Source organism: Protopterus annectens, chromosome 3.part1 (assembly GCF_019279795.1).
Source record: "Protopterus annectens isolate FY-2018-M chromosome 3.part1, PAN1.0, whole genome shotgun sequence".
Taxonomy (NCBI): Eukaryota; Metazoa; Chordata; order Ceratodontiformes; family Protopteridae; genus Protopterus; species Protopterus annectens.
This window is the reverse complement of record NC_056732.1, coordinates 77,607,168-77,622,167: the sequence shown is the minus strand read 5'-3', so window position 1 is coordinate 77,622,167 and position 15,000 is coordinate 77,607,168. Positions and strand designations below refer to the sequence as shown.

General features: G+C 37.7%; 1 protein-coding gene across 1 annotated transcript in view; it reads right to left on the bottom strand.

Annotated features, from left to right (window-relative positions):
• LOC122797634 (otoferlin-like) overlaps positions 1–15,000 on the bottom strand; it is a 1,687,021-nt gene that overhangs the window by 718,410 nt on the left and 953,611 nt on the right. The window contains exon 25 of the mRNA XM_044066178.1: positions 12,225–12,298. Within this exon, the coding sequence (XP_043922113.1) occupies positions 12,225–12,298 (74 nt within the window). The remainder of the gene's footprint in view (positions 1–12,224; positions 12,299–15,000) is intronic.

Sequence of the window (15,000 nt, the reverse complement as noted above, 5' to 3'; positions counted from 1 at the left end):
AAACATCAGAGAAGCAGCTAGTCAAAATGCTGTTATTCTTGGTTGATGGGAAAGCAAGTTGTGTCTGAAACTGACTAACCATTGCTGTCACTTGATCACAATTAAACATTAAATAATTTGGCTTGCCAAATACTGTGTTATTGTGTATGTTGTGTGAAGTAGAAATATGTGTATGAAAAAATCCTGGCTCTCATTTGTATATAATTTATGTGACATCATCACAGTCAAATAAGGTGTAACCCATCAGAAAGGCCATATTCTTCTGGGATAGATTGTGTTCAAAAGGCACTAAAACTATCTTAAAAACAAATGAAGGTACAATGCAGGTTTTGACTTTGTCCTCCTGCACCATATTGCTCGTGTGCTAACCCTAACCTTAACCCTAATGCTGATCGTAACCATGACTACACATTGGGGTAGTGCTAAACACACCCACACACACACACACACACACACACACACACACACACACACACACACACACACACACACACACACACACACACACACACACACACACACACACACACACTTCAGATATACTAGTGCCCAAACATTGAATTATTGATACTGAAAATATTCACATTTCATATGGTGTGCAAGCTTCGTTTGTGTGCATACATATAAATGTGTTTGTTTATTAATGCTGTAACTTTTGGCATTAATGGTAGAAGTATGTTTGCAGTGTTAGAGGATTAGGGTTAGAGTAAGGGCTAAGTAAATTAATAGATGTAGTGTTGTGCATATGAGAGGTGTGTGTGTTTGAACGTCTTGTGTACTGGTCTGTTAGGGAATGGGATAAAGCCCCCTTATCCATACTTATTAATGTGTGCTAACCCTAACCCTAATGCTGCCTCTGCCCATAAACCTTAGAAATAGCTTTCCCTACCTTTATCACCATTCAAACAAATAAACACAGCCACTTACAGAAAGAGTGGTTGAGATGCTCGGCAGAGATGCATCCGTTGCAGATAAGAGTAAAGCCACAAAGGATCAGTAACATTATTAAGTAATATTTCTAGTTACTCCACAATTCAATATCTGTGCAACACTTTGCAACAATTTGTAACAAAGTTCTGGTCTCAAAAAGGCCTCCAAGCTTAGACACAAAATGTGGATTGCAATGATTGCAAGTATGTATAGCAGAAACAGCTATGATGCCTTAAATCACCAACAGTGTGAATAACTCCTGTATGATTTGTAGCTGTCAGGCAAGTGTATCCCTGTTTAAAATAATGGATATTCATTTATTTTTTCTTCTTCCTTGGTTTTGTCAGAAAAGGCTCTTCAGATCATTTATCTTTAACTGGTAAACAATCATAAAATAAACAATACCAGAACCTAGATCAAACAAGCATAGCAGAGGAAGGACACATGTACACAAGCAACCACCTATAAACCTATAAGGATAGAGAACACCATATTTGACATGCATAATTTACCAACTCGAATATGGTGAATGAAGGCAAAAAACACTGTAGTGATGACTGGTCCAAGCAGTCCTGTGGCACTTGTCTGAGTAGACAAACAGGATGATTAGTCTAGCTAATCTTATATCTAACAAGAGACAAAACTACAACAAGATTCAAGCCATATAAATAATTGTTTGAGCTGCAACAAGATCACTGCAGCTTTAGTTGAACAACATCAGTAATGAATGGCACATGGCTAGCCTACAGCTGGTCTGCATAAGCAAGAAAAAACAGTGCCAACATGACCATCCACTGCAGTCACACCTGCCCATATGAAGAGAGGTCATCTGATGCCGAAAAGGCTTGCAGATAAATGTCCCAAATCCAATGTCTGACAAATAGAGAGCAGTTGGGCCTACAAGTCAGTGGTAAAGACTGTGTGCATTTCGACTTGTAGCCCAGAACTCCAGATCTGGTGTACATCTTTCTTGGAAATTATAATGATTATGGCAGGCTGTGAGTGACACTTGCAACACAGCAAGCCTCTGCTCAGCATGTAAACTGTTCCTCATACCACTATTGTGGATGGTCATCAGGCTAACTAACCCAAGGTATGTAGACAGTAGAATGACAGCATACAATTGGCACTGTATGGGGCGGTACTAAGCATATCCGGACATCACGATGGCTTAGGCAGTACATAAATGGAAGGTGATTGTACTAAACAGAAATTGGAAGAGCTAGAGTCCAAAAACTCATACCATCACATCAGAGCATGGTATGTACTGTACACAACAGCATATGGCTACTGACCACATAAACATGTACTCTATAAGTGCACTACAACACAGAAGAGAGACTCACAACTTATTCAATAAATTCTGAACAGTCGCACATATGTGTCTAGATAAACCCCACAGTAGGATATACACACACCAATATGTACCACACAGCGAGTTGGTGTTTTGGAAGGTGCAACTTGGGGGACTGAGGACTTCCCAGGGTACCAAGTGACCTAACTATATCTCTGCCAGTTGCGTTAATGTAGCTTTTTTCCATTGATAAAACATGGAGTCTTTTTTTTTTTTTTTTTTATTAAACTGAATTTAAACAGAAGTATCTCTTTTTAGCCATCCAACAGACCTGCATTTAGAACCATTTTAAATCACTGTCCCCAAAGCACACCACACCAGTTTGATAGAGGCCACACTAACACTGGCATCAAATCAGAATAGTTCTTAAATAATATGATAAACTAAAGTTTTTTGAGACAGGTATTCCTGCATATTTAATACAATGCTACTTTTCTGCTTTCTGTTTTGTTACCATTAACGTGGATAGCCTATTTGCCTATCTTGTCAACCTGGCTGTATTTGCCAATGTTGAGTCAAACTGCAAACAAACTACTGAAAAACAACAATAAATAGGCAGGCAACAGTAATTCTTAAACTTTTATGGTTAGCGGTTTTGTCAAGTATTCTTACACTCAACTTCATCAGACATTAGTTAAAAAAATGGTAGCCATATTTAAACCAGATTCATAGTCACATGTTCAGTCGCATGTCACCTGACACAATTCTCATTTCTATAACACATGTACCTAAAAGTTGTATAAACAATTGTGTAAAAAATGTATATACACTTTCCTATTGACTTAATACTCAAATTCATATGTACATATACAAAGAATACATAAATATACATGAAAAAGCCAACTAAAACATCCAAAAAAACAACATTAGTTATTGTGTACATAAAAATTGCTACATGCCACTAATCAACCTGAATACATTTCAGTTGAATATCATAAATGCATGTACTTGTGCATAAGTGGGGGGATGTTTATGTGTATATAACAAACACAAAGAGTGCCCCAAATTATGTCTATTTACCTGAGTATTAGCCTTGTGTTAACGTTTTAAACTCCTCAGTTTCAAGACACATGCCAAAGAGCATACATCGTTCAACCCTGGTGTCACATAGGCCCTGGTTCTAAGCTGCCAAATCAGCTCCTTCACCTTAAGTTTTAAGCCTAATAGACTGCCCCTGATGTCAAATTCAATTTGGTCGATCACCCTGAATGTGAAGGAATGACCAGGGTTTTCTACCACATGTTTTGCGAGAGCGTTGTCTGTTTTGGCTTTCCTAATGTGGTAAATATGCTTGTACACTCTTTCCCTTAGTTTATGCTCAGTCTTGTTGATGTAAAAACCCGTACAAACTGGCAGGAAGCGAGGTAAACAACCATAGTGGAATTGCAATTAAATCTGCCCTTACAAGTGAATTTTTCATCCAAGATGTTAAATCGGTTACCTGTTTGCATAAACCTGCAATAAGAGCAGGCTTTACATTTGTACATACCTGGAATACGTATCATCTTTGGGGGTGGCAGTTCCAAGAGGTTTTTCAAATTAATCCCCCTCCTGTAAACTACATTTGGTGCAGGTCCAAATTTAGTAAATTCTTTGTCTATTTGGAAAATATTCCAATTCATTTGCAAAATCTGTCTAATGTTTTCACCATCTGAACTAAACGTAGTAATGAAGGTATACTTATAATCGACCTTTAGGTTACTTTCACCTCCAACAGGTACCCTATCATCAATACTCATCCCCTGATTGCTGTTGTCTAAAATGGCTTTAAAATGGCCATTTGTCCTTTTATTTTGAACTTCCTCAAATAGGTTGCTCAGCATGTCTACAGGGTATCCTCTGTTTGTGAACATTTGCAATAACAATCTACACTCCTCCTCAAACTCAATGGCAGTACTACACATTCTTGTGGCCCTGACCAGTTGTCCTTTTACTACGGACCTTTTTTGATGTTGGAGGTGGGCACTACTGTAATGGAGGAAGGAATTACAATAAGTGTCCTTCCAATGTATTTTGGCTAAATACTGTTTGTTGGCATTATCCTTCCTTAGTTCAACATCAAGAAAAGCTATTCTTTCAGTAGGAAATACATGGGTGAATACCAGAAAATCTGTCGTGTTGTTGCAGTATGTCAAATTCCTTAAACATACTTTCTTCTCCCTTAAAGATCAAAAAAATATCATCCAAAAATCTTGTTTAGTAATGAATCTCACCCTTAAATCTGTTTATGGTGTTATGCACAAACTGGTCCTCCCAAAAGGCCATTACTAGGTTAGCAAAACTGCCCCCCACTAGGGACCCCATTGCCACCCCACTGTTCTGTAAATAAAACTGGCCGTTGAACAAAAATAAATTGTTGGACAAAATTATGTCCAACAGTTCTGTTATTAGTCTGATTTCAGATGCAGGTGCCCCTCTTTTACTAATAGTAACTCGAGCCATTCAATACCCACATTACGTGGGATGACGGTGTACAAATCTTTGACATCAATTGTGGCAAAGTTAAAATCAGGGTGAAAGACCTGGTTGTTTATTGCTTCCAAAAAAGACCAGGAGTCCTTGCAAATAAAGGGTTCCCTTGATACGTATTTTTTCAACAAACTGTCCACAAATTTTGCCAATGGGTATGTCATTGAATTCCTTCCATCCGCAACTGGACACATAGGAGGGTCCATCAAGCATTTCTGGATTTTAGGAATCCCAAAAATCACCGGGGTTTTAGGGGAAACCATAGTTAAATAGTTTACCAAATTTAGATCAATCCTGTTCTCAATGACCAAGTTGTTAACAAACACCTTAATACAGTTGTATGCTTGGTTCACCTCATTTAGAGAAATGTGCGTATATGTAACCAAATTAAGCATATTTTCCATTCTCTGTATGTAGTCTGTATGATCAAACAACACCAAACCACCACCCTTGTCAGCCTTAACAATTCTTACATCAGCATTCCTCAAGGTGTCTATCAAAACCCATTCATCCCTTGACATGTTAAAGGCTTCACTCCCTGGATTATTCACATTGTTGAACCTATTCCTTTTGGTAGCCAATAAACACCTAAGGTCAATGTCACACATCCTTTCAAATATATCCAACAGTAGATGTAAGGGTGGATTGTAAATGCTGGGTACTTTAAGCTCTGCATTTACACTCAACTCATTATTGAACAACAGGTTTAAATTGAGTTTCCATACAACTTTAAGTCAATCAAAACACCACAAATGTCCATTCTTTTAGTTGGTACAAATGTCAAGCCTTTAGAAAGGACATTAACTAATTCCAGTTGAACAATATATTCCGAGTAGTTACAAATCTTAAAGTCACCTCCAGAGTCAACTATTACATGTGGTAAACATACTAACTTGGGCTGTCCTAAGGTGGGTTGCAAATTACAGTTGGAAACAGGATTTTGAAAATTAGTATTTGCTTCCAACACCATATTAGATGTTACCTTTTGTGGCCTCGACGCTTGTTGTTGGTCTTCCACCTGTTGTGTCCACTGTTCTGGGTTGCCCGATCTTGCTTCTGTCCCTGGTGAAAATTTGGATAATAAGCTGCTGACCTCGCATTCGTGTTTGCCTGAGAGTGAGCAGCTTCAGTTCGATTTTGAAGTCGTTCGCTTTGTCTTAATTCCTGGGTATCCTGTAGGGTTATTCCACCATTTCCCTCACTTGTACCAACCAAGTCCTGTTAGTCTAAGCAGGAGAAGCGGTTGTTTTGTCCTATATTGGATGGTTTGTTGTCACTGTTAGCCTGGGTGTTTGTAAAATTGTTATTCCCTTCCGCTCGAGCGTTCCATTGCTGTGAGGGGGAGACTCAGCATAAGCCATCCCTCTTTTGTACTCTTCCTCATCTCGCTTCAATTTTTTGATTTTAAAAGATTTTAGTTTCTCCCTTTTTCTTGTCGATACTAGCGAAAACTCGCTGGTAATCGAACTGGTACTGGAGAAATCAAGGTCCGTCCTGGTAGCATTATCCACATCCTTGATCTCCTGCACTAGGGTGTCCTCCATGAACTGGCAGTGCTTAACCAGCACCTCCAGAAATTCAATCCCTTGTAGATAGAACAGTTTCAAGAGCTCAATGTGGAAGGCTGAATTGGAAATCAGCCCCGTCGGATAACGCCAGGTACGAGCATATTTACCATATTAGGAAAGCCAAAACAGACAACGCTCTCGCAAAACATATGGTAGAAAACCCTGGTCATTCCTTCGCATTCAGGGTGATTGACCAAATTGAATTTGACATCAGGGGCAGTCCATTAGGCTTAAAACTTGAGGTGAAGGAGCTGATTTGGCAGCTTAGAACCTGGGTCTATGTAACACCAGGGTTGAACGATGTATGCTCTTCGGCATGTGTCTTGAAACTGAGGAGTTTAAAACGTTAACACAAGGCTAATACTCAGGTGAATAGACACATAATCTAGGGCACTCTTTGTGTTTGTTATATACACATAAACTCCCCCCCCCATGCACAAGTACATGCATTTATGATATTCAACTGAAATTTATTCAGGTTGATTGGTGCCATGTGACAATTTTTATGTACACAATAACTAATATTGTTTTTTGGATGTTTTAGTTGGCTTTTTCATGTATATTTATGTATTGTTTGTAAATGTACATATGAATTTGAGTATTAAGTCAAGAGGAAAGTGTACATACATTTTTTACTCAATTGTTTATACAACTTTTATGTACATGTGTTACAGAAATGAGAATTGTGTCAGGTGACATGGTGTCATGTGAGGTGACTGAACATATGACTATGAATCTGGTTTTAAATATGGCTACCATTCTTTTAACTAATGTCTGATGAAGTTGAGTGTAAGAATACTTGATGAAAGTGCTAACCATAAAAGTTTAAGAATTACTGTTGCCTGCCTATGTTTTGTTGTATTTGCCAATGCTGGGATTTGGGATTTATTTAATCTTTTGTTTTTTGTTTTTTTTTCCTTGGAAGCAAACAGGATCACAGTATCACGTATCACTGAAGAATGCATTCTTAGGATTCAGTCTCAGTATTTGTTTACTTAATAAAGTTTAAGTATTGGTTTGCTGTCTTGTATCTGTTTGACTTTTTCATCTGCTTTGTTACATTGACTAAAGTCATTGGTATTAGGACTTATCTCTTATGTTTTCATTTCAGTGACTTTGGACTCTACTGAGTCACTGATCCTAATGTGTGGGCTGTGTCCTTTACATTATATTAGAAATTGCCTTTTTGTTACCTTACTGTCAGGCTGTCTTATTGGGTTTGTAAATGTTTCTACAAGATGTCCAGATATTGCTGATTTCTGCACTTTGTAAGCATTCCTTAGGCAATGACTCATTCTATTTTCTTGTTGACTCCTGCTAAAACAGAACTGATTTTACATTAAGAAGGATTAGGTCTGCACTTTAATAGCAGTGGACAGTAGAATCATGTTGTTCTGAGATGGAAATCACTCTTGTCAGCTTTAAGTATAATTTGGTGATTAGCCAGAGGGCTATTTTGATTGTTTGGTCAGTTTCCGTTCCTGTTTAAAGTTGGTGCATTTGTGCAATGCTTTACATCATGCAATGGAGTCTGGCACTGATCTGTATAGATGCAGGGACCCTAACGTGAAACTTTCTCTATGAAAACCTCCTCTGAAATCTCCCCAGTGCTTAGCTGAATACAGGGCAACTAGTTTGCAAATTGAAGAGCACTGCCCTATGAGTTTAATCTTAGATTATCTCTTATAGTCTATACTTTTATAGCATACTAGCTAGACATCTGTAAATCCCTCTTGTAGTGTCTCTTTGTAAAACATGTAAATAGGATTTATGAGTATAGATATGCACTAGCCTGCTATCTATGCAGTCAGCTTGGTAGATTTAGATGTCTTGAGACAATGAAACAATTGTCTCTTGTATATCAACAAACATCTAATTCTAACACAAACTGATATGGTATATGAGGGATGTAGTTATACAATGTCACTGAAGACAAGGCTTTCACTAAATAACACTAAAAATACCAATATGTTTGTCAGTAATGCATACACTACACCCGCCACACATTAAATGGACCAGACATGTTGACTTACATATACTGAAGCTCTTACATATAATCTTACCAAGCCTAAAAGGTTGCCCAGATGCTGCATTTACACTGTGTCCTCAGAAACATCATAAGACATATACAAAAACAATACCCATACCCACCCCAACACATACAGCCTGATCACAAGGTATCTCAACCTCTAAACTAATAAGGCAAGCCACCACACAACCCAATATTTTGGTCATAGGAAATCCCATGTAAGACAGACAACTGTACCATTCACCAGGCTAAGGAGCATGCCACAGTGTGCTGCCTGTCAAGAGCTAGCATCACCCAGATCACCCAAGCAGTCAGGTACCAGTATGACTTAGCCATAGTCCATGTGGGTGTAAACAACATGAGATGTACCTCCTTGGACTATATGATGAGAGACACAATGGAGCTCTCGGACTATGTGTCCCAAGATGGTATGAACCTAGCACTGAACAGCATTCTGCCTGCGCCAAGGAGGATGCCACTACATTAACAGAAGCTAACTGACTTCAATAATTGGCTTTGTTTTTGGTGTCACTCTAAGGGAATGCAAAATTTGACTGAGAGGATATGGTCAACATGGCATGCTGCTCTGCCAGAAGTGGTTTGCACCTCTCCCCCTTCTATGTTTTCAAATTTAAAACCTTATCCACCCCCATGGTGCCTTTTTTAGGCATTGTCAACCATGCAAACCTTCCAACATAGTTACATTTACTCAGGACACTCTAAGCCTATTATTGATCAATGCTAGGAGTCTAAACAATGAACTCCACTCTCTTCAAGCTCTTCTCAACCTGCTGAATATAGACATCTGTTCAGTTACTGAGACATGGTTTAAAGCCATGGACAGCATCCCTACAGTGCATGGCTAAAATACCTTCAACACATTTAAACCATCTACTACACAGGAAGGGAAAAAAGGTGGAAGAGACCCAAGGCCATGGAAAGAATCATCATGGACATAATAAATGAGGACATAGTAACCTGCAAATGTTAAACCCATCACAGTGTGGCTTTGTTAAAGGAAATTCATGCCTAATAAATCAGATGGACTTCTTTGAGATGGTCACCAAAGCAATGGATGAGGGTAAAACTGTGCATACAGTTTACTTTGGCCTGGCCAAGGCTTTTGATACAATACCCCACTCAGGGATTATAGACAAACTCACTAAATTAGGTATAAACCCTTTTATCACCCACTGGATAACCAGCTGGCACACTGATAGTACTCAGTAGTTCAAAATAGTTGAGGTCACCTCCACCAATTGGCCAGTTACTAGCAGAGTCCCTCAGGGCTCTGTACTGGGCCTGCTCCTTTTTGGCATCAATTTCTTTGAAGTAAAAGCAAATTCTGAAGGTTTCTAGCTGCACTAAGTTTGCAGATGATTGCAAGCTGGTAGTTATCAAAGACTCCCCTGCAGATACTAGCATTCTTCAAGACAGCCTATCTCTGACTAACAAATAATGCCAAAGCCATGGTCTTAAACTCAATACTAAGAAATTCATAATTGTACCTTTTGAGATGTCAACCATCTGGGATAATTATCATGTTGTTAATATGCCCCTAAGAGTCAACCCAGTTGTCAGGGATCTGGGTATGCATGTAGACAGTAGCTTTACCCTCGACCACCACATGGGCACAGTGATGAGGAAATCCTTTTATGTTGAACAACTTATAAGTAAGGGCATGGCATCTCGGTCCAAAGAGGTCATTACCCCACTGTACTCTGCTCTTATTAGACCAGTCATGGAGTACAATGCTCCCTTTGATACGTTCCTGGTCAGACATATTCAGCAACTAGAGTTATCTCAGTGGATCCTTACAAAAAGAATACAACATGTAACAAACCTGCATATGTAAAATGCCTTAAAGGCCTTTCCCTCTACTCAGTCTTCTATATATTGCTGAGGGGTGCTCTATGCCTGACTTACAATGCATCCACAAACCCACACTTAAGTTCCTGAATATTCGTAAGTCAAACCGTACCAGACATGCAAGGTCTAAGGCCCTGAATTTTGTCTGTGACTTAAAGAGAACATGCTAGAGAGATATGAGTCTATGAATCTATGAATTTACATCAACCCCAAGCACACTTCAAGGATGGTCAAAATTGGATGATGCACTTGAGCTTCTAACATCCAGCTTACCATAAGCTAAGTGCCATTCCATATCTTGGCAAGCTACAGACCCCCCTCTGTGACCAGGGAAGCTCATAATACATACTTAAACAAGCAGGAGACACTCCCCATTCAACCCAATATCATATTTATGGAGGACTTTAAGCACCCCAGTATAAACTCAGAATCACACATGACCTCAAACGTGTTGACTCACAGAGTCATGGATTTTGTCAACACAAAGACCCCAGACCAGCTGGTCTGTATGCCCACTAGGTGTGGAAACATCCTTGACCTAATCCTAACAAACATGGCAGAATGTTGCCCTCCAACTAGTGTAATGTTCTCACTGACTAGGTTGCACCATAACATTGTGTCCTTTCAAATACCAATTAAACCCAGGACCTCAGCTATCCCTGGAACTTTTAAGAATTATGCTAAGACTAAATTCCTACTATTATGTTACACCCTAGCAAAATGTTAAGCCCTTTCAAACCCTGAGAACACTGTTTACACAAAAACTGTAAAATTATACAAACAGCTGCAGACAGATATCTGTCTCTACCCAAAATGAGAACTGGACAACCTCAAAAAACAAGACATTCCTGTCGAATCCCAGCATCAACAGGTTGTACAACAAAAGAATGAAAATCATGCGTGTGTGTGTTATACATCGGTCTCTTCTGCATTCTTACCTCCGATGTTATGCTAGTCGATGATACGTGGTTCGATGTTCTCATTGTTTCTGATTTTCACATTTTGTGTATTTTATCTCAAAGTTTTACCATTTGTGGTGGTATTGATGTTTCATGATTATAATCATGATATATATATATATATATATATATATATATATATATTTGTGTATATATATATATATATATATATATATATATATATATATATTTGTCAAGAATACACTGTTTCCTGTTAGATATTGCATTTGATGCACAATGATTGCTTCAGTGAAGTGTACCTTGGACATTTCAGCAAGTGAAGTCTAATGTGGATATTTCTCTTTATGTAGAACAGCAGCATTTATTTTAGCCTTGTTTATTTATGCATACATCCATACATATGGGCATCCATTTAATAACTGGATGAGAGCTGGTCAGATGAGTTGTGTTCAGGCACAACCAAGGCCAACTAGAAATGTGGTGTAGTATAAAGCAACAATGCAGCAGTGCAGTCATGTTAATGCACGCAAACTACATCAGTAGCTAGATAAAATCAGATTTTACAAGAAAATTGTTGAAACGATGGCAATACAGTAACAAAAAGAGTATTTGTAAGATCAGTGTTATAGATGGTGCAGTGTTAGTAGTCTGGTTTTCTATGTCCAAAACAAAGCAAATTTAAAATGGAAATCAAAAAAGGATTTATAGCACAGTTACAAGTTTGTAGGAATTTGAAAAGCATTTATATTTGGCTTACTTAGATAGTTAAGTCAGGAGGAATCTTTTGAAATACAAGCAGTGGGAGAAATTTCTAATGTTATTGACAAATGGTTTTACACAGAAGGACAACTGATGAGAGTGCTTCTTGATAAGTGTTGAGTTGCATTCTGGATCTTAATACCATCTTATTGTTGTCCTGAACTATGAGCAGGTACTGTGATTGAGTACAAAGATAAGACGAGGCAACAGACAACATGCATATGGTGATAGTCATGACAAGGAATATACAAACTGACTACATTTTCTACAAACAGTCCTGAACTGCATTTAATAGTTTGCAATAAATTATCAAATTGTATGATTACCAAATTTGACAAACTCCCTTCTTCTCGAGTACTTTGGCCATCCATTTCAACTCTTACTACAGTATCATCAGGTACTACAAAAAAGAAAATAGCATAATTTGTAACAAACTGAAGAGACACTGAATTATCAAATGTGTTTCCATGCAGATGTATTTATGTTGGTGTACCATACTGTAAACAGTCCAGCTCTGCTATGTAAAATCAGCCTTATGCTAAAATACAGCTGAAATGTAAAATCAACAATGTAACAGTTTCAAGTCTTGCATTATAAAATTTGACCCCCCCCCCAAAAAAAAAAAAACAATGCTTACACATACAAAATAATTTTTCTATATATTCAAACTGTTTTTATCACATTTTTACAATTTTAAAAAGCATTTGGAATTTACCTATGAAAATTAAAAGTGAAAAAAAAAAATGCCTGAGTAATTTTCAGCATTCACTGAAAATTCAGTTCTAGATATTTTGCAGACATGCTTGACTGCCAAATGCCAGTTTTAAATAAAGCATGTTCCCACTTTTCAGTTTTTCCAGATTACAACTTATAAATGTAGCTTAAAATCTTACCAACAGAAAATACAATAAAATCCAAGCTAAAATGTAAATGGCTCTAATTCCACCCGGAAACTCAGTGGTTTCATTTACTCTAATCCCACCCCTACTAAACAACAATCGAGCAACCTAGCCAACACCAATACAAATGCTTCTAGATCTTCTTCTCCATCTACCTCTCATTTCAAATGGTTTAGTATCAAAATGTGGAAAATCAAAATAATTTTCCACCAGTTGGCCAAAATTGGTAATAATGAATTACCAAAATTTGGAAATGGTCATAACACGGAATCGACATTTAAACACTGGAAGTTCCAATGTCAATAGTCTGTGTTACCGGTAACGTTTTTGCAGGGGGGAAAGCCCCCCTGCTCCCTCCTACCCCCTACATATTATATATTCCAACTCCGAGATCACACTACAGTGAGAAAAGGGTACATTTCCCGATCCCCACTGTAGTGCGATCTATCAGGACATCAATACCAAATTAACAAAGGCACACTGCCATTCGTTAATGTGAAGTCGAACATTTTCCAGATCAGCATTATCAGAACTTGAAAACAGCCTTCCGACCTTCCAAGCTTTGCATAAGTACCAATCTAAATTTTGATAGTAAACTGTTTCAAATATGTAACAAAATCCAAGGCATCCATGCATGTCTAACTAGTTACCCGACTGATATACCAGTTACTACTGAAAACTGATTAAGGAAGGATATAATACATAATGAAGACATCCACCTGGATTTAATGTATGCAGACTCAACAGAAAAAAAATACATGTGCTGTGATGTCATTATTTACAAAAACTGGTTAGAAATATATCTACTTACCCTACGTTTCCAACATTTAACAATACAGAACTCCTTACATCAGTCCTCAAAATAAATATACAGTCTTTCTGTATGTCAGCTATATATATTCTACCTGGTAGCAACCTTTCAAAAGCAGAAGATATCAGCTGCTACATATCTCACCATATTCAACAAGAAACTATTATTCTAGGTGACCTCAATATAGACCAGAAGCTGATCAACAATGATGCTCTGTCAGACTCAATTAACTGATATGACTTTACACAGTTAATCGCCTCCACCCACTAAAAATGATAAAGGTCTGACATTCAACTTTAGATTGGATCCTTGTTAACAAACCAAACACAATTCAAACACCTGGACACAATAATTGACCACCTCCCCACTAATGCAGTCAGAAATTGCAGAACCCAATTCAAAAACATAATTTATAACCAAAAAATAATACAACAAAAATTTAACAAATACATCTTTATCCAACACACTATAACTTGAAGTCTGGATCATATTAAAATCCCTGCCACTTGACACCACCATCTCATACTTTAATGAAACTTTTATAACTATTCTTAACAGTCTAGCCCCTGTATGAATAAAAAGAGTCAAATCAAACCTTGTGCCATGACTAAGTACAGAAATTAAAAATATAATGCTTCAAAGGGACAAAGCCTCTAAAGACTGGCATAGAGGCAGAATACAAAATACATTTCATACATTTAGGCATCTCAGAAATCTCACAAAGGACCACACTAAAATGGATAAACAAAGCTATCATGCCAACCTCCAATATAAAAAACAAAACAAATACAAAAATTTTTTTGGTCATCACTACAAAAACGAATACATACTTACCAAATCATTACGCCCTCAATTCAATTCCTACATTGTACAGACAGTATTATCTCTGATTAATAATAATAGCAATTCATCTGTCTCTCCCTTCACACTCTATCCTAACCAGTAATATTCATTCTCATTCCTCCCAGTCTTAACCTTTACTAAAACAAAATTTCCACTGAAACTAAAATCAACCTTTTTGGCTGTTGACCAGCTTCCAGCAGAATATGTAAAAATAAGAGCTGATGTTGTGGCTATCCCTGTGTCCGTACTGATAAACTAATCCATATCTAAGGGACATTTTTCATCCATTAGGAAAAAATACTATATAAAGCCATTCCACAAAGGCAACAGATTTTTCTAACAATTAACCTATTGCCATCTTATTCCCACTATCAAAACACTAGAAAAATGCATCCACTTGCAACTTATGCAGTACGTCAACTCTATCAACTTTGTCTCCAAAACCCAGCATGGTTGTAGACCTCACCATAGCATTACTGCTACTCCCCTTAACTTCACCAGTATCATAAACCAGCACATTAACTATGGTGACATGGTATCTTCACTGTT